The following is a 20,734-nucleotide window of genomic DNA, read 5'->3' on the forward strand; positions in this document are numbered from 1 at the left end:
AACTGTAGCAAGATCAAGTAAATTACAAACTGCTGATTTCTATTTAGGCTTTGTCTTAACCTCTCTATCATTCCCGAAGGTATCTATGCCTGGTACCTAATGGGTGTTTATTTCACTCTATCTATGTTGTACGTATGCAGCGGGAAATAAACATGACACAGTATATTTCTGTACAGTTTATATTCAGTCTTTAAACATAAAATAATATTAAACAAACGTTATACTTACAATTAAACACGGGCCTTTTTCATCGGAGATAAGAATAAATAACCATACGTCTACTATGTAGTTGGGCCATTTCAAAAGTGCGAACTACGTCATGCCACATAATCGGGCTCTCTCGCTCGCACTTACACACTGTCCTATCAATCAAATAAGTATGTCATAGTTCGTACGTTTGTAATGGCTCAACTATAGTACGAGATTTTAGTTTTAAGCCCATAACTTAGAAATTCTTGATTCTTGTTACTGTCTTACTAATAAAAGTCGTACAACGCTCTGCATGCGTATTGTGTATCTCAACTGTCACTATTCAGTACATTACTGCTTTAACGTAACGTGTTAAATCACCATAATCTAAGTGAGAAATCCATGTACAGCGTAGTGGCTATCAAATAGTTGTCAACTAAGAAACATAATTGCCCCCTGATTAGGTATGCAGTGTGCTTTTCTCACTTGATTACAGTGTCAAAATTAATTGAAAGTGACAAAGCATTGTTTAACCTATCAAGGTTTACACGATGTTTATCAGAAAGAAATTAAGGCTTTACGGAATCACAGCGAAACTGGCGCAATCTGGCGTGATTTGGGTGAAACCACCACCTTGCCTATACCTCATGATTTTTCGCTATCTGTAGAACTGTAGCTACATTCAGACATATAAAATTAACTGGCGCTCAACGGCATTGCTGTTGATGCAATTCAGTAAAGCCTCAGATGCGAAGTAGCAGGGCAAACATGTATTGTCGTATTTATCAGACGATGAAGACGTATGGGTCAAGTTAACAATAATATATAACTTAGCAATAAACTTAAATCTGTTTTCAAGATGGTTGCATATTTTCAAAAACTTACAATTTTGAATTGTTTATTTATTATATATTTTTTGTTTTGTTATAAATGGCAAAAGCTCAACTTTTAAATTAACCCAGGATTCGAACCAAGGTCTTTCAATGCTAGGACTAACTAACCATTCACCAATAATATTCCAATAAAAATCTGTAATATAAAACGAAATACTTACGACCAGTTTCAGCATTTCTGAATAAGTTTCGGTTACTTTATCAAGCGGAATATTGTCATATCTGTTTGTTTTCATAGATTGGCTGTCACTTTATCTATCAGTAAGGTTATCCGGCACTTACCTAAATCGTGAAACTGGCCTAAGTATTTCGAACTTTCGAACGAACGGAAAGCGATCAGCAAAGTTTTCGTTATAATTCCGTTTAGTAGGTAAGCATTTAGATGGATGAACGCTATATTGCTAATATTCTATGAGTCTAACCTGAGCTTCTGTGGTAAATTCTAGGTTTATTTATCTACAGATAAGTAACGTGTCCACCGTAAACCTGTATACTCAGATGGTATTATTATTATAATGTCGATTCGCGTGCAAAAGTCGCTGTGGTCACGATGCTGATATTGTTTTTGTTATTTCGACACTCACCATACTGTGACACAGATATGTGATGCATTTCATGTCGTGAAAATAAACGATTTACTATTGTCTGAGAAAAACACATTTTAGTGTAAGTAAAGTATGTAAAAACACACATAGCGACTTTTGCATACACGGCAACGATATTATTCGTGCACAGGTATGTATTAAATTCCTAATTATTAGCGAATCGTTTGAAACACCAGAGGAGCGATTTTCTATCACTATCGACTATTAAGAATCGTGTATCTATCGAAAGGTTATGTAGGGAAAACTAATCAGTGCACCTAGCATATTCCACAGCAATCAATGATAAAACTCAAGGCATTTTAAATTCTCTAAAAGAAAGCTTTCACTATCACCTAACCTAAGAAATAGAATAATTCTGTTGTAAATACAGTTTCTGAAATCTAGGCGAATCTATTGTTATCGACTTATGACAATTTAAAACTGATTAATGTACCGATTTGCGCATATTTTGCAAGAACTATTTTCTTTAAGAAGGTTAATTAAATTATTTATTTTGTTATAAATAAACTAAAACTAAACATTAAATAATAATTTTATATGTACAAACGAAAAAAAATAATAATAATAAAGGAACTAAACATAAATAAAACTAAAATAAGGCATCATAAAATATCTCCGCATCGCCGTCCCCGGGTAACGTGCCCAGAAGGCTGGCAGCATTGCCACGTTGAATGGCAATGCTTATTCTAAAGAAGAAACTACATACTTCTTATTTAAGAAGGTAATTCTACATATCATACGTTCGGTAGTCGTATTAATAACACCGAATGTTTCTTAAAATATGCTAGGATCGTCGATCAGTTTTCTAACCCCCGGTTTCTGAGAACATTTAGCGGTAGTTTATCTATTCAATAGCGTTTTTTTTGTATGAATTTTGACGCTATTGAATAGATAAACTACCGTTAAATGTACCTCAGAAACCGGGGGTTAATGACATTTAACCCACGTACATACGTGCCTGTAGATGAACAATACCTCAGTATAAATAATTTTGTTGATAATTTCAGGCCAGATTTGCACCACTTTGTCACAAGATCGGCCAAGTCGGGAATAGGCTAGATTTTACTGTGTATAATGGACTTATTCTAGTGTCCCTAAGGTTCTAGTACTTGACTACTGCTTCAGTTTTTATACAACGTGTAAAAGAGACGAGAAGTCACGTCAAAACATACTTACTCGGTATATTATAAGCATAAAATAAAATATGAACATTGTATTTTGTATTTAAAAAGCGGATACAAAATACCTACTTAGATTATATTTTTGTAGAACATAGAAACTTTTGAATTCACGTGGGAATTGAACCCACGACCTTTGACACAGCGGTAGGTAGTGGCGTAGTTTTTGTACATATCTTCGTAATATCATTTGAATTGGAGAAAATGCGTATATCTAATAATGTTGAGAAGATAGATAAAATCCTGATGTCAGTTACCGTAATTTCAGCTCTGCAATACTCCTTCTGTGTGTAGCCTTTAGATTTTCTACGAAAAATGTATCTTGAATCTATTATTGGATGAATGGCCCATGAATGCAGACAAGAATTACTACAGCGGATTTGTTTTGAGAAAACGAGATTTTCTGGCTCAATCTTGAGCTAGTTAGTTCCTTAAGGGAGAGTGTTGTATACCTGTGTTATTAAAAGAAACTATTCTTTTGACGAGATAATATGAGCAGCATTTGTGTAGTAAATTAAATTTTATTAACTGTCTTTTCTTGTTTGCATAAATGGGTCCAATTACGAACTATTTCGAGTTAGACAAACATTCTAATATTATTTTTCCTTGCCTTGTCATACGTGTTCTTAGCTCGTGTAGAGTTACTAGTAATCTACCTGACATGAGCGAATTCTAACTTCGGTTCTGTACAAACAGTGTTCTTAGGTTATCTTTTTCCTTCATTGACCACATATATCTCTTACACGTTGTATATACTCTAATTTTATCTAGATAATGAAAGTAAAATGTATCAGCTATGTGAATTGTTGTTTTATTATGAGTTCTATATGCAGTTGCGACGAATAGGCCTTAGGGCTTGTATTCCGACGCAACTGAAGCTTCGACGTAATGTACTAGTCTAGTCACTTCTGAACACTACATTACTGCTACTAGGTACTTACGAATGATTGATATCTACACAAAGTTGTCTCCAACGTCCACTTGCTATCAAATATTGCTTCTATCTTGTGATCAAAGGAAAGGATAATGAAAACTGTCTTGTGCCAGGTAGTTTAACGACGATTTATTAAAGTAACTACATTCATAATAATTATAAAGAGTTCTATAGGCCTACGTAGCGTCCGATACACAACGGGGTGCGGGGAGCCGCCTCACGGCCACAAAAGAAAACTATATATAAATACAACAAGTAACTTTTATTTTCAATCCATAGAACCATATATAAATTAAATTCAAACAAAATACTACTCGTAAATGTTAACAATATGGTTTTATGTTGTTGCAATGTAGACATTTTTACTACTACGAGTTGCCTCTCAGCGAGGGCGTGTTTGATAACAAAATAAATAAATAAAAAGGAAGCACAGGGAGCGGTGCGCCAGGTATCGGGGTCTGCGCTGTGCGGGTCTCTGCGGGTCTCAGCGGGTCTCGGCGGGTGTCGGCGGGGTCGAACCGCCCCGCTCTCCGCGCGCTCCACTCGCGCTCCACTCGCGCTACACTCGCGCTACACTCGCGCTACACTCGCGCTAACTGTCGCTTACTGTCGCTTTATGTCGCTTATGTCGCTTACACAACACCGTGCAATGCCGTACAATGCATGCACTGCACACTCCGGCTTATCACATTATCTTAACATTATTACATTATTATATTCATGTTATAACTTTCTCGGAAACATTTTTTAAATATGTAAAAGGTACCATTATAGAGAATATTGCCTTTCAATGTATATTTTTCAATAAACAAGATGGAATATCAAATGCCGCGAGGCGCGGCCGTTAAATATTAAGTTCATTTTTACAATAATATCGTTTGATATGAAACAGTGCATTTCAAAGTTCAACCGTCACACCTTAGTATAGAAACCCTCACTTCATGTAAACTTTATAGAAAAAACATTTTATTGTTCTCGCTTTGTATCCATAAAATACTTTCAAATGCAACAACTCCTTAGTCTTATTTAATAATAACATTTATTTATTTTAAACATCAATTGACTTATTTATCAACAATAAATGTATTTCTACAAAAATATATATAAACGTTTAGCACAATTTAAATACAGTGCGAAGGGGACGTCCAGGTGACGTCATCAGTGCGTAGGGTTGCGACGGCGCGCGGAGCGGACCGCGGAGCGAGCGAGCGGCGGCGGCGCGCGCTGCATGCGCTACCGTGCGTCGTCCGAGCGCGCACCGGCGTGTGCCGGCACGCACGCGTACGAGGCAGTACCGGTAGGCGCATACAGCACGCGAGCCGGCCGCCGCCCGCCTGAGCCGCGGGACCCGCGCACCGCGCCTCGGAACAACTCGTCCGTGGGTTCTACCCGTGACGCTACAATGCAAGTCTCTTTAAACTAAAAAAAAAATAAAATAAACTTTCAAAAACATTAACATCTACAGCCATAACAAAAATAGACTAATGACAACTACACTACGGAAACTACAAACTACTTAAACTATTTACTAAGTAAATTTGAAACGAAACTAGTGTTCGCTCACTACTGAATCGACAGAGGGTAGTTAAGGGGCGCGGGGGAAACGCGAGAGGCGTCCCCGCCCCCGGCAGGATCTAATCCTATGAAGCGAGTGAGAGACCGGCGAGCGCGGCCGTAGCCAGCGCGCAGCACGGTGGCGGAACGGCGGCAGTACGGCGGCGGCACGGCGGCGGCACGGCGCGGGCCGCGAGCCCCGGGCACGGCGCGCGGGGCACACGTGCGCGCCTGGCGGGTTCTACATCTTTTGGAGATGAGGGACGGACGAGGTCAAAGTTACAACAGCAAGTTAATATTATAGATTTCGAGTAGGTTCGAGTGCCCGGGGCCGGCTCGGGGCCCTATTAAAACTATCTATATACAGACGCAGCCACTACATTTGCGCATGCGTATGCGAGCCACTTGAGCAAACATGCGTGCGGCGCGGCGCGGGGCGGGCCGACGCCGTGGCCGGTATCAATATACATACATTTCAACAACAATTACTTATTACAATATAATCCGCACTCGGGTCGGACAGTCGCCGCGGACTGCGCGGGCGCACATACACGCGACGCACGCTCGGGACGGGACACAACAAATACCGCTCAAAAATAACAATTTCCCACAATTTGGTCCGTACGTCGTTGACTAACCCTGTTGAGTGTCGAACTGAGTCCGATTAGAAGGAATTAGATACGACGATAGATCAGAGCTCAAATGGAACTTTGGTTAAGATTTTCCTATTAAACTAAGTAGATAAACTTACGGTAACTGCAGTAATAATTAAACCTACAAGTTGAACAAGTTACAGAAGTTCACCGACGAGATCAGCTATTGCTACAAGATCGATGTGAGCCATCAACTTGGACGACGGAGTGTGTGGAGGACGTCGTCGTGCGCGCTTCCGTAGCAAGGGTTCGGAGCTGCGTCGGCAGTGGTCGCCGCCGGCGCGAGTGTGGCGCGACAGTGGCGCGAGAGAGGCGCGGCGTGGCGGCGGCCGGGCCGGCGGAGCGCCGGACCCCGGGGTGGCGCACTTGACGGAGGTGTGCCCGGCGCCGGCGGCGGCGGCGTGGCCAAGAGTGCGTGCGCTGACGATGCGCCCGCGACCTGCAAACAAACCATCAGAATTATAATAGCGGCTACGAAAAGAAATACTGACTAAAAATACTTATTTTTTTTAATACATGATGTCAAAAGAACTGTGAGTAGATTGCGAAAAACTTGTGCTGTAAGTAAAAGACAAAAAATAAGCTTACATGTCGTGTGGCGTGTTTGTGCTATGCGGGAAGGTGGTGATGTGGGCAGACTCCAGGCCGCCTTATACATCCGCGTACTTAGATAACTTCTCTCGCAGGATGTGATTTTCTTTCTTTAGCAGCTCAACTTCTTGCCTCAGCCCCATATTCTGAAAAAGTAGAAGAATATGTAGAATACTGGCATAATATTGAGGACCTGCATGCAAAGGTTGTTTTCTTTTACGTAAGTCAATACGTCACTTTAATTTATAAGGGTAAACAAAAATAATGATAACTGTAGAAAATGTTACGTCAAGCGAATTTACGAAAATTTTTGACGAGTTGTGTTAGTGAGATGTAACACTTACCTCTTTCTCAAGATATCCGGCCCGCATGGCAATCTGGTTCTCTTTCATGCGGCGCGCGTCGCGGGATCGCTTGGCCGCCATGTTGTTCTTCCGCCGGCGGGCCCAGTACTTGTCGTCTTTCAGGTCATCAGGCACGAACTGCCGACGACGTCGATATGGGGTTAACACGCCGCGCCACTTACTCAAACCACCCTTCACCCCATAGGAACACATAGTGTTATGCTCGCGGCGTTACGGAACACACACCTCTCTGTGCTGTTCTGTGAGGCCGATCGCTTATATACACTAATATACAGTACTAGTGGCATGTAGTAATGTCTCGTTCAATGCTTATTGTGCGATTTCCTACACTTGGTACTATCGTATCGCTTTTCTATCGAGTATCTGTCATTAAAATTTATTCAACTTCAACGATTAATATATAACTATCAATTATATTATCTTTCAACAAGTACTTGCGAACTACTCGATAGATATCTCGATAGTGGAAGGAAATCGGCAATTTATTTTTTATAAAGTTCAAATTTCGAAAACTGTCTATATTACTATGTGTTACTTCTTCTTAAATTAATAAATAGTCACAATCCGACTTGAACTATTAGTTGTAACTGGCCAGTATTTATATCATATTTACTTGATCTATAAGATTTAGTTACGACTATTATCTTAGCCCAAGTTATAAGTGTGCAACTACTACAAAGTACTACTAAGTCATTCACAAATTGGGTTCATGTGCTGACAGGGAACAAACAGTCAAAAAAGGCATTAAACGAGAAGTTACCGTGCGATATAAATAGGTTTACTATGTCATTCTTACTTGACAATAATATACAATAGACCTTAGCACAAAGCAACGACTAAAGGAAAGTTAATAAGTATTTTCTTTAAATTGTATTTTTTATTTTTGTATGCTTTCTACTGAAGTCTTTTCCTGTTTCTATCTATTATATAAAAACGCATTCAAAATAGAATAGGCTCGTGAAACCTTCCAGATTTATGAAAGAATATTATTAAATATGAAAATCGCTTATTGTAAATTGGAGGTTCCTACGAGCCGAACATGAAACTACGTGATTGGAACGGTGTAACAAAAAACTACAGTCACAAAATAAACATCATTATTGTCTTTAATTTTTGCTACAAGGACTATACTAACATGCATATAACAAACACGGTACAAGTAGACCCGAACCCGAAACCATTATTTGTGGATAACAAATATTTGTTCCGTGTAGGAATTTAACCCACGACCCGCGTGGTGGATTGGCGAAGTAACCACCTATCCACAACATCACGGACGATATCACAACTTTTGACTTATGAATCGATATTGAAGGAACTACTGCTATAAATTAACTTGACACAAAAAGAATATTATGACGTCACTTTTTGCTACACCTTGCAATAATATCTAGCGAGAGTTGTAACAATTTATTAATAAATATTTCTACTTTAACTTTATTGCAAATTACGTAGAACGGCGTTATAGTCGCCAACTTCATTCATTTAGCTGTACGAAGGACACTAAACGTGAACATTACATAAGCATTTAAGATGGGTCCACGGTAGAGGAACTGAACCCGAGAGAAGCACGGACCGAGCACATTTTTTTTAAAAGTGCGCATATTCGAACCTTGTACGAGTAACCCCCGGCTTCTGAGTACATTTAGCGGTAGTTTATTTTTTCAATAGCGTTTTTTATATGAGTTTTAACGCTATTGAATAGATAAACTACCGTTAAATGTACCTCAGAACCGGGGGTAAGTCAGTTTACAATACACGCTTTCGTGTTCGGCTAGTGTTTCACTCGTGCTCGGTTCCTGTCGTGGACCCACCATTAAAACATATTTTATTGTAACAACTCTCACTAGAACAATATTAGTTTGGAAAACGCACTTGATTTAGTAAAGAAATATACTTTTTTACTACTCATGCTATGACTTTCAGTGACTTTAAAACATAGTTTAAGTTCAGATGATACCATAGTTTTATGTTCGTTAAAGGCATGCAGATTGTGCGTAACTATTAGTAGTATTCTACTTAAAATTTATCTAAAACTTCGCTAATTATTTAAGCCTTAATTTTGTTATTACTTGTGGTCCAAAACGATGGTTCATTGAGTTAAGATTTTTTTATATTCATTCATTGAAGGGAACTATTATTTTGTTTAATTAAAAGTGCCGCAATTTAATCAGTAACAACGCGATGCGACACAGTCTCATACTTAATAATACAAACGATAGTTACTCAAATTCGCAAATAACTCGTGATTCCCCAACCACACGTTTGCAACATGACCATCGAACGCGTAACCGAATGGTCAATACAGTCTCATAAAACATCAATTATTCCCGGAATCTTAGTATCAAAGATATCCGGATAAGAAGGAGTCACCAACATAGCTCGCAGAATGAGCAAGCCGTACAGGCTGTGGGCCGACCACGTCTGCCGAAGAACCGACGACCGAAGTAGACGAATCCGTGAGCGAAGACTGCGAATCGGCAATCATAGTGTTGGATGCTCCCCGGCCAGATGGACCGATGACCTGCAGAATGCAGCTGGGATAGACTGAGTGCTGAAGGCAATGTACCGGGAGGAGAGCAGGCGCCTCTATCCACAACTGCTCAGAGTAATACGTCGTATTTCTACGAGGGTATAGTGCTGATTACCAGCTAAGACCTAACTTTTTTTTGATTTGGCAACATTTGCGCTGCTCATAGAGTAAATTACTTTGGTTTTGATTGTTGGATGGTTGGATTGTTATTTTTTAGTAAAACTATGGTTTACTAAAGTCAAACAATTAAGTAGAGAGTCTTGTATGCAAGGTTTTCGGCAGACGACAGGACATAAAATATTGGAATTAAGAAAATGAGTGACTCACAAACGGCACAGACGGTGGCCAGTCTGATACAGCTCTACTTTCTTTTAAAACTTTACTGAATTCTTATTAAAAATCTAGATATATAGATTATGCCAAAGCTCTATACTTAATTGTCCGACTATAGGACAGCAGTTTTAAGGAAATTACGTACAAAACCAAAATAATTTAGTTACTGAGCCGTTTTTGCTACTTGCATGCTACAATCATACATACGTTCTACTAACATTTGGGAATCGAACATCTACCTAATTACTAAATCTATATATTACAACATTAACGGTAAGATTTAAATAAATCTGAGTCTATGACAAGACCCGGGTTTATTTTTAAACCTTTATTGTCACTGAAAGTCATAGACTTATCCACTAGTTACACCCGGGATTAAATTTATGAGATGAGAGGAGCAACACAAAAAAATATTTTTTTATTTTTTAATGGTATTTTCAACTGTAGTCTATTTAATGGATAGACATTGCTCTTTTGATCTCTCGTTCCCTGGTCCATAGAGGTTATTTGGTGCTTAGTGTTGTGACTGGTGGAATCAAAGTTAAGTGGTAAGCGTAAAGGCATAGCAGCGTGCATTTGCAGCCTGACGGAAAACATCGAACACAAACCGTAAAGTCCTACAAAAGTACTTAAAGTTATAATTACTACTTATGCTTTTTAGAAAACCGCTTAATTACATGAGTTTGACTTTTATTTTATTTTATTTATATATTTTGAGGATCCCAGATGTTGTGGAGAGCGTAAATATGTAACCGAATTCTGATTTCCAATTCTTTTATGTTTAGATTAGGTAAATCATTTCAAATTTGTAAACTAATGACATTAAAGAAAGTTATTGATTTTAAAACTATAATTTACTGAACTGGATATAATTTAACTCGGATATCTTGATTTATGACTAAAGTGTGGCTTAAGTTATACTTCCTAAATATGCAATTCTCCGATACTTAAATGTCCGAAACAAGCGCATCAAATGTTAAGTTAATATTATTGTTATGTTAGAAGTAAACGGTAACCGTCAGCTCCACAATGGATAGGAAAAACGATTTTCTATTATCTTCAATCATGACTGCAACCGGAACAAACGACAATGTTCGTAACGTGAGGTTGTGTTCGATGTATGCCGACAGGGTTGGTGCTCACTTCAGTAAGTCTGTTACAAGCGTTTACAGGTAAAAGCGTGGATGGGTGAGCGCGCCGTGTGCCCGTCCAGCGCCGTGCGCGCGCGTACTCGAGGTAAGCGCGCGTGCACGGCGCACCGCGGCGGCGCGGCTAAGGGCGCCGCACCCGCAACCGGTCCGCAGCATGCCGCTAGGAATGATCAGCGCACTAACATCATTTACCTGTTTCCGGGACTTCTTGATCATCGGCTGCGGCTTCAGCTCCTCGTCCGAGAAGGCGCGCGTCCTTGGATCGAAGTCGCGGCCCGATGATGCCATTGAGAACGCTGGAATCATCATTGTAACAGATATTAAGAACCGATCTCGAAACTATTGGGATTCTTCGGTAACTCTAACTAATATAACTACTACATTAAAAGCTTTTGGGTTCGGTAAAAGTTCATGCACATTCCTGCCACTATATCCTGTAAGTTAGGTAACAGTGGCCCGATAAAACGCCGAGTTTTGACACCCGGCTCTTAAATCAACATGCATAATCTCTTTACTATAAGACTAAAACTCTACGACATCGAGACAACTAAGACGGTATTTGGTAAAAACTCACTGGAGTCAGCGGGCGACAGCGGCGGGTTGATAGTGTCCGGGCTCATGCAGTCCGAGGGCGAAGGCGAACGCTCGCGCTTGGTGACCGGCGCCTGAAGGCCGAGCGCCGGGCCGAACGCGGAGCCGCCGAGGTGCGCGCCCCCGAGACCCTCGCCGGACATGCCATTCTCTGACAGGAACTCGTCTAGGTCCGCGTACTGCAACACCAGCGAAAGCACGCGTCACGAGGCGCGCTCGGCGCACAGAGGCGCTGCGGCCCGCCTGACTCGCCAGCGCGGGAGCCGCGCGCGCCTCCGCGCACACACGCGCCGCCAGTAAGGGACAACAATCGCTATTCGCACAGTCGCCAGGCTCTCATTAACCACAATATAAATACGATCACATCAAATAATCAATAATAAATGACACATAAATATCGGTGCACAAGCGGAGGTGGCAAGTTGGGGATTGCGGGAGAACAAGCGACTCTATTACCTAGTGCGAGCAACTACACGGCGCGGTTAGAGAAGCCGGTGAGAGACGCACACGACACGCAACACGCAATAGGTAATAAAGTTGCGGCTACTGACTTCTTGTACCTTGAGGTCGGGGTCGTAAGGCAGCGTCTTGTCCCACAGCGTCGGCCCCAAGAAGGCGGCCTGCGCCTCCCACAGATCGCTGTCATCCTTCTTGTCCTCGAGCGGGTCCTTATTGTTCACCGACTTGCCTGCAACAATGATGAGAGGGGCGTCAGCCCGGTGACCGGCGGGCGTCGAGGCGCGTGTACGGCGCGCCGACACCGCACACGCCGCCGCCGCGCCGCCGCCGGCCGACAAACAACACGAGTTGCCACTGCAAGCCTAGCGCTACACCACGTACGTGACAGACATCACTCTCACACCAGCAAACCATCCTAATCTCTAAACAATAACCACGCTCGTGAGACGATGCAAGCTACAGTGGTGGTTTGCATGGCATTAAGTATGTCTGGCACAGGTTTTACAGTGGCAACGAATAGGTACAACATCGCTTCCAGGTGCGACACATTCGCATTCGCTGGGCACAGGCACATAAAGTTAAAATATTCGCGACTGCAGTATAACACAACATGTACGATTGTCGTCTTATCACACTAGACACGTGAGTGAGAGAGCACAACACAGGAGTTATTCGGCGGCAGGTATAGAGGGAGAAGCATGGAGCTAGCCGTACCTACTGCTCGACTACCAGCCGCGGGAGGCATTACGATGCTCGATATACGTCAACACGTATTATGGCAGTTATATCTCGAAGGTTGCCGCGTTGCTATGGTAATTTATTTACACACATGTTTGTCAGTCTGTCTTACGATATAAGTTTAATAGTTGTTAGCGGTAAATCAATTACGGAGAAACCCTACCACTTATTCAGCTACCAACCCAAGCGGTTAAGCTAAGTTTGGCAAACTGAATTACACAAATTAAATGAGTTCAATTTGTCAACAAGTTTACTGTCAGAAATTTGTTAGGGTTGTTTTATGTAGATATATTTTACGTAATTAACAAGCTTATGTTATAGTTGTTTTTAAAGCTATAGAATGTTGTGGTTTTGTTTAAACACGAAGCCTTCGAACGTTGGAATGCAAAGAGATTTGTAAGTGAAGACCGATGTATCGAATGTCTAGCTTAGTGTCCCGGGTTTTACGGCTTAGTAGAAAAATCTCTTTTCATTATATTGTTTTTCTATGTTGAACAAAACATAATGCATTAGCTCGGTACTAATCGTTTTATGTTCATAATTAAGTCCAAAGATCGCTACGAGAATTATAATAGTACACATTACGGTAACTACGTCATTGTATTGCTGGGCATGTTTATACAATCAGAGCCTTTTTTTCTCAGACACGAGCCTAAATTTACCTTCACAAAAGTTTAGATCGTAAGGTACACGTGACAAGGAGGAGTTCTCTCGCTCCTTTCTCTTTCGATCACTCCTACACGATCTCATTTTACCACCTTACCCTCTTTATTATCATACAATACTTCCAAGTTATAGAAAAAACTTACTAACCGAACTTTCGTCACATGGACGGGAAACAAGCTGTCTAAAAATGTACATTTCTTGCAGCTTAGCGGTTTAAAACATAGAATGTGGAAAAGGACATTAATATAGGATTGAAAATTCACGTGAATGTAGGATATAATTGGCGTGAAAAGTGATCTTGGTAACTAAGGCCGCTGTCACGTTGCACCGCACGTTAGCGTCGACGTGCGAGGCGAGAGCGTGCGCCCGCCGCCGCGGTGTGAGCTACTCACCGGCCACGTGACGCCTCCTACACACATACAGCCTCTCAACTCCGGCCTGCTTCCATGCTAATAATGTGTTATTTCTTGAGTTTCTATTGTGTTTTGTATGTTGATAAATGACAGTTGAAGCCCTAATGAAGCTGTTTTGTAGCCGGTGTTTAGCCTACTTTGATTTTTATTGTAATTGACACATTAAAAAGGATGTAACATTACATTCAAGTTATTTATTGAATTGTCTTTTTTACTACCCTAAATTCCTTTGAAATCCTTCTGGAGACAATAATACGGATTATGGCACCTACTTCAACCTGCAATACTAAAAAAAATGAGGGAAATAAAAGAACTTAAGATGTTTTGGATAGAAATCTATGCAATTGAGTACAGTGAGATAATCAGACACGCAGTTCACATGCGATTAGTGACGTGTTGTCAAAGGCGCGACTCGACCAGTCTCATCAAGGCGAACCACCAAATTAACATGATTCTCATCAACACACTCGTCTATTTGCAAGAAACCCACTATTATTTATATCAATGCAAACGTAACATCTGTTCCCTAATATTTTTGTACAATTGTAAATGCTGTGTTTGTTCAAGAACGAATTTTGTTAAATGTAGAAAGTCTTTCTAGTAAAAGTCTTTCTTGATGTTTGGATTCTTTTTCATCGATATTAAGTTAAAAGTTATTTAACTCTTTGATTAGAAACATTTTTTTTCTAGTTAACTTTATTTAAACGAGGAAACATTTTGATTTCAAAAATGTATGGCAAGGCTGTATATTTCCATTTGCCGGTATCAATTTGATGGAAAAGGTTAGAGGAAAATTTGTCATAAACTTGAAACCAATAGACGACCCAACTTTCACAAAGTACTTCGGATTAAATTTATACCTACTCATTGCCCAATTATTCCACGACTTTTTCCCCTAAATAACTCAAATTGGCATCACGAGGCTTTGAAATTAAAGCGAAAGACTTTCACAAATCAATAAACGCCTAAGCATCAGAAATATATTTATGCAAAATTATTAAAATACTAAAGTTATATTAACTACAAAATTTAAAGACAATAGCTAAAGACAAATCAAGTTATAATCACAAATAGGAAAAAAAAAACATAAGATCTACTTCAAAGAACTTGCAATAAAAACAATGGAATCCATCGAGAATGTTCTATCAATAGTAAAATTAATAATAAATCATGTGTATTAATAACCAATAACATGGTTGAACAATAGAGCGATCGGCTCGTGAGAACGGCACGCGAAGGCAGGTGGTAAGTTTCCTCTTGAAAAAGCGCGGGAGTGTATCAGGAAGTAGGAAGTAACCTAGTTGCCGTCGTTACGTTACCTGCGCGCCACGCTTTCCTCGCCCGAGCTACGCGTGCGAAGCAAACATACACGCATGCCAACATCATTAATAATATTATCCAATCCATCGACAGATTCACACATGAGAACAGATAGCTTCAACTAGGAAGAGAAGCAAATCTTCCAAAAGTAAGATTTACTATAATAATGTAAGCTTTCAATTCATAATTACACCAAATTTCGTCTAAATGTTAAAGTAGTTTAGCTAGAACAGCCTAAAAAAAATACTTTCGCTTTTATGCTCCTAAAATACGAGTTATACACATTTCAATCTCAAAAATGATGTGAGTTTCGCGTAGTGAAATTATGTTTGAAGATTGTTTGATATGAATGAACGAACGACTTATACTGTGAATTATATTTAAAGGTTATATAGCCCAAAAAAAGTTATATGTTAAAATCTAGGTAATCAGAGTTTTTATCTTATTGCTTTAATAACGTCATATATTATTTGAAATGTATTATAATCGTGTTATAATATGCATTATTGCAATAGTCGTAGTATTACCAGTATGATATCATTACGCTATCAGTCTCAAACGCAACAATGTCTTCAAACTTTCGTTTTCTATACTACCGAGTCTGCATTTCTATTCAGTACACTTGTAATTTTATAGATTTTCCTCATGATAGATGCATGCGGTTATAATACTTAGTATTTAGAAAATAAGACTGGTTTTCAATTGACTTTCGTATTTATTTTACTACATTTTTCTATTGAGTTTTAACGGAAAACTATCGGTTTCGATGTATAAGTATGGATATTCTTGGGCGATTTTCCTAAGTTGATAACAGTCCTTAACGCTTTGTTTTCCAGAAAGTGTTACCTTTATAGAGAAATAGTTCAGTAACCCCTTGTATTGGCACAAAAGAAACTAAATTTTATTATTTTTTTATCTACTTAACTGCGTGTCTATAATCATTGATCTTACATCCGTCACAGAATATATTTTAAACACCTTAACACCAATATATTACCTTATTTTCTATCACTTAAATCATTACGAAAGCTGTCTACTTTCTACATGGTGATCGATACAGCCGAAAATAATCAGTTTGAATTTCAAAAACTTTCACCGCTATGCCGATGATTAAATAACTGGCCGTGACCCTTAGCGATAGGCGATATGTTATATTTAGTTTATATAATTATACATGTAACAATGTAAATAGGACTGCGTTGTTTGTAAACTTGTGACGTAGGTCACGTCTGTACGAGTGCGGTTTTGCCTACAAGCGTTTTGTTTTTACTCATTTGAAGTGTACTTACTATACTTATCTTGTTTTTTATTTTGTTCTTCATCTCGTTTAAGGACTGAAAGTGTTATGTTCCAAAATATATGATTTGTCGGATGTAGTAACATATAGTGTTATGTTCATTACATTACTTTTTATAAGTCTAGTTTTGGTGTAAACGTGTAGTTTTTATCTCGGCGCAGTTTCCGATCACAAGCAGGAATTGAATGCAAATCTACGCGCTGTACGAGCTTGCGAGCGCCGACCCGCTGTCACTTTCAACGGCGAAAGTAAACTTCGATACCGACTTGTTCCGACGACAATATACTATTTATTAGCCACTAAACGATTCAATCTTAAACTTACAAGTACATTACAAATATCCTTGCCAATGTTACAAATGCGAAAGTGCTATTTTTAGTTCCGCTTTCACGGTCTAACGAATTGACAGATTTTCGTGAAATTTTGTACACAATGACTTAGCAGCTAGACTTGCAAATAAAATACTTTTGTTTTTTAAGAACGAAGCCGCGGTCGGTTTACTATTCAAATAATAGGTTGACGGTTCTGAAACTTTGGCTAACGAATTCGGCTCGGAAGCAATCGGAGAAAGTGTCCGAATCGCGCGGCTCGTTTCGCGCGCATGGTGGCGCTTTGTACTCTCACTTTGTTCCGATACGGCTGTAGAAAGTGACGCGCCTCCGAATTACCTACTCTCCATGCTAATGCGAAACGAAGTAACCTCATTACGTTTCCTTAATCCCCCGATGCCTTCAGATCATAAAAGGATCGTATTAGGAGCAGTGGTGCGAACCAGGATATAGTGTGTGATGTCACAAACGTGTACAGGCACCGGCGGCGGTGTTGCGATCGGAATGCTGCGTCAACGCCGTTGGAAAGCTGATGTTGTGTAACTTGCTCATTTCCTAGTCGGAAAATAGGTGAGGAGTGCCGTGAGTGGCGCGTGCGGGGGCAACCGCGGGGTGCAGGCGGCGGCGGGGGGAGGGGGCGGACCCCGGGGAGGGGGGCGGTCGAGCGGGAAGTGGCTGCTGCTCTTGCGCAACGGAGAAAGCAGACGTTTTCCGGCGGTGCGCGATCATTTTCGTAAACGTGTGAATTGAGCGAAAGTGAACGAGAAAGTAGACGTTTCAAAAACAAAATCAACTCGCACCGTGTTTTCAAAATCCTAACGATACAATAGATGTTATTATAAACTAATTTATAGGTGTTATGTAGATAAAAATAGTTGTACATGTCGTCATACGGGGTGAAGTACTTGATACACGTGTTCACAACACAGCATTACTTCATCTTATAGAACTGTTAACCTATAAACCTATAAGTATAACTGAGACATGATGGCTAGTTCCGCTTTCCCATTCTACCTGTGTCCCTATCTATGGCTCCAGGCCTTAAAAGCTTGATGATGTCACTGTTACAATACAAAACAAGTTCGTAGTACTTCGGGCAATTCGAAGAATTCAAATACAGCGCCTTCGGTTAACAAGAGTAGACAGGCATAACTGTATCCTAGATTGAAATGAAGTTTAAAGATAGGAAGACTATTCCTACTTATTTAGCTTACTAATATCCGGACTAAGTTATTACAAATTAAAACGTTACTTACTAGTTTGATAGAGATGATGACGAATGACTTACTTTTACTTAAGAAGGTATCTTAGAAAAAATATAGTAATGGTTACTTGATACCGAAATAGTACGAAAATAAAAAATAAAAATTCACGCAAAAGAAGTTTATAGGTATCGTTGGAAGTAGAGTTCCTCAATTTGCGTTATTTATGTTTGTATGTAAGAGTTGATCTACTATACCCAGGTTTTCATCGAAGTAGGACTGCTATTTCTACCCTAATTATGTTATACTTTGTTCAAGGTGTGTCTGTGTGTTATGCGTAAGGAACTCTAATGTTTACGATAGTACTAATAAGAAATTGGACATTGATAGACTTATTTATAGTCGTAGGTAATAAATTTTCTATTAGGAAAGAGTTTTGCAGAATGCTAAGTCTTAAGTTTTATAAGACACAAATAATTCTATTCCAAGTATCTACAGTTAAGACCATATTAGTATGTAATTATGTAAACTCACGCCTAACTTTCCAACTGAGTTGGAAAAACCATAATTTCTCTAAACCCGAGACTATTTTCAATAAACTATTTGTCAATCAAAAAAGTATGTTTTAAATGTTCTATATAACTTAATCTTTATATTTAAATCAGCTTGACCAAAGGGTAGAAGAGTAGTCAAATGGACCTTCATTAAAAAAAGAGTATTAAAATAAGAACCAGTTTAAGAGAAAAGCGACAAAAATATAAGCTGGATTAATAAAATCATTGGTGTATAAACATCGGCTCAACTGTCATAACTTTCTTGATCACATGACTTTTGATCACCTAATAATCAGTCAACGTTTGGAGTTTGAGATCGATCTCTCAATGATACTAGTCGAGAGCTCGTTAAGGCAATTGAAAACCTTTTCTTTGGAACGACAAAAGTAACTTAAATTACTTAGTGAAATTAACTTTAAATTTCATGTACTTGTAGGTTTAGTTTGGCTGTTAATGCTTTGTTGTTTCTAAAGAGTCAGGTTCAATTCTTGGTCACAACATTCCTAATGTAACCTATCACAAAAATTTGTCTGCATACAAAAATAATATTTGCAAATGTAAAATCGACTCCAAAATATTTTCGTTTTCTGATCACCTCTGGTAAAGTAGTAGAAATGACGATATTACTTGTGTTTTATATTGTAACGTTTCCTATGAAATTTTTCAGTTTTTCAATGCATTGCACTACGAATGGGATAATAAAAACGGCTGATAAAAGCAATCGGTATGCAAAAAATTCACCGCACATAGAAATATTAATGACTATTTTTATTGAGCATTATTTTTAGATTATTACAAAAATAAATACTTTAGATGTGGTGGTTCTAATAGCTATCTTCTTTAAATTCGATTCTCGCTTTCTCTGACAAGTGTTAAAAAAGTGATAGTGATTTCATGTCAATTAAACCAATTTTTTTGCCTGTGAAATAGAATGCTTTGAGGACAAAATTCTCTATGTGACTGATTTTGTAGTTCTTTCAATTTCCTAACCTAGTTTTTCGTTTCCGCGAAGAAACTTTTAGAGCATAAAATTAGAATACTTTTGCTAGTATACGAATTAGTCCATCCCATTGTCACCGCCACTGAAAGTCGGTATAAAATAGCTCGAACAAATGTTCTAAAAACTAGAATCGCTCTATAAAAAAACGAAGTCCGTATCGGAACATAATTCAATTTAATATTGGCGATGCGATGCGGCGCGCACGTCTTTGTACGTCAGCGGAAAAGTAAAAGTCGGAAGGTGTTAGCGGCGGGCGAGTGCGGGAGGAGCGCGGGGCGCGGGCGCGGGGGCGACGCGGAAACACTCCGGAAGATTACTTTTACTCTCGCCGCGGAGCCTGCGCCTGCGCACCGACCGCCCCTCCCCGCGCACCGCCTCGCCCTCGCCTCGCCCCGCCGCGACACACTCATGTTTACTAGTTACGTAACAGGTGACAAATTAGCGATGTACATGTTGCGTGCATCCAACCATTATGATCGAAAATAACAACTCTGACGACTAAATACTACGTAATTGTCTCAGTGCGATACGTACTACTGCAGACGTACGTGTTCATTATACAATACAGCTAACCGACCTATGCAGCTCAGGGGAAGCGAATTCTTACACACATCATTCGATAATGCATTTAAGTTAAATGTAATATTACTTCAACAAAAAATCTAAATGAACCGATAAACGATTTTCAATGGCTTTTTGGTATATTCATAATGAGATAGAAAGTTACCAAATAGCAAGCAGTTTAAAAAACGACGTGTATAGCGACTACATTACAATACGCTACATCAGAGTCCGTAAGAGCTCAGTTATAACGGTAGTGTCAGATCACAAGAAAGCATTGTTAAGTTTTAAAAGTAAAAGTGGCGGCTGCCCACGCGCACGCGGAAGAGAGCACGTGCTAGGCGGTCGCGGGGGCCGCGGCAGGGCGAGGGACGCGGAGAAAGTCGCGAAAAGGTCGCCACTTTTTCCCAAATATTCCAAGTGAAAGTGCGCTCGGCCGCACTCGAAGCCGTCGAGCGATCAAAAAGATACGATGACGCGACTCGATGTGCCCACACAAAATATTCTATACACATTCTTGAAGGACCGCAGCATTGTGCAACTGTTCTCATTTGAAAATATTGCTATTTAAAGAGATAGAAAGTTTTAAACTATGAGAAATCAAGCAATCGACCGTAGTTCATAG

The 20,734-nt window shown here is 39.6% G+C and overlaps 1 protein-coding gene across 14 annotated transcripts in view; it reads right to left on the reverse strand.

Moving 5' to 3' along the window:
* Positions 1 to 4,042: 4,042 nt before the first annotated feature.
* The window catches only part of Pdp1 (PAR bZIP family member Pdp1), a 193,671-nt gene continuing 176,979 nt past the window's right edge, over positions 4,043 to 20,734 (reverse strand). For 4 of the 14 annotated variants that reach the window (XM_076135168.1, XM_076135175.1, XM_076135176.1 and 1 more), the window contains 7 exons: positions 12,122 to 12,258; positions 11,554 to 11,749; positions 11,163 to 11,275; positions 9,340 to 9,486; positions 6,942 to 7,079; positions 6,595 to 6,743; positions 4,043 to 6,445 (listed from right to left, as the gene is read on the reverse strand). In XM_076135168.1, coding sequence (XP_075991283.1) covers positions 6,657 to 6,743; positions 6,942 to 7,079; positions 9,340 to 9,486; positions 11,163 to 11,275; positions 11,554 to 11,749; positions 12,122 to 12,258 — 818 coding nt within the window. In that variant the 3' untranslated portion in view covers positions 4,043 to 6,445; positions 6,595 to 6,656. The remainder of the gene's footprint in view (positions 6,446 to 6,594; positions 6,744 to 6,941; positions 7,080 to 9,339; positions 9,487 to 11,162; positions 11,276 to 11,553; positions 11,750 to 12,121; positions 12,259 to 20,734) is intronic. The other 10 variants (XM_076135169.1, XM_076135172.1, XM_076135181.1 and 7 more) reach the window with 8 other exon arrangements.

The sequence above is a fragment of the Anticarsia gemmatalis genome, chromosome Z, assembly GCF_050436995.1.
Source record: "Anticarsia gemmatalis isolate Benzon Research Colony breed Stoneville strain chromosome Z, ilAntGemm2 primary, whole genome shotgun sequence".
NCBI classification, from domain to species: domain Eukaryota; kingdom Metazoa; phylum Arthropoda; class Insecta; order Lepidoptera; family Erebidae; genus Anticarsia; species Anticarsia gemmatalis.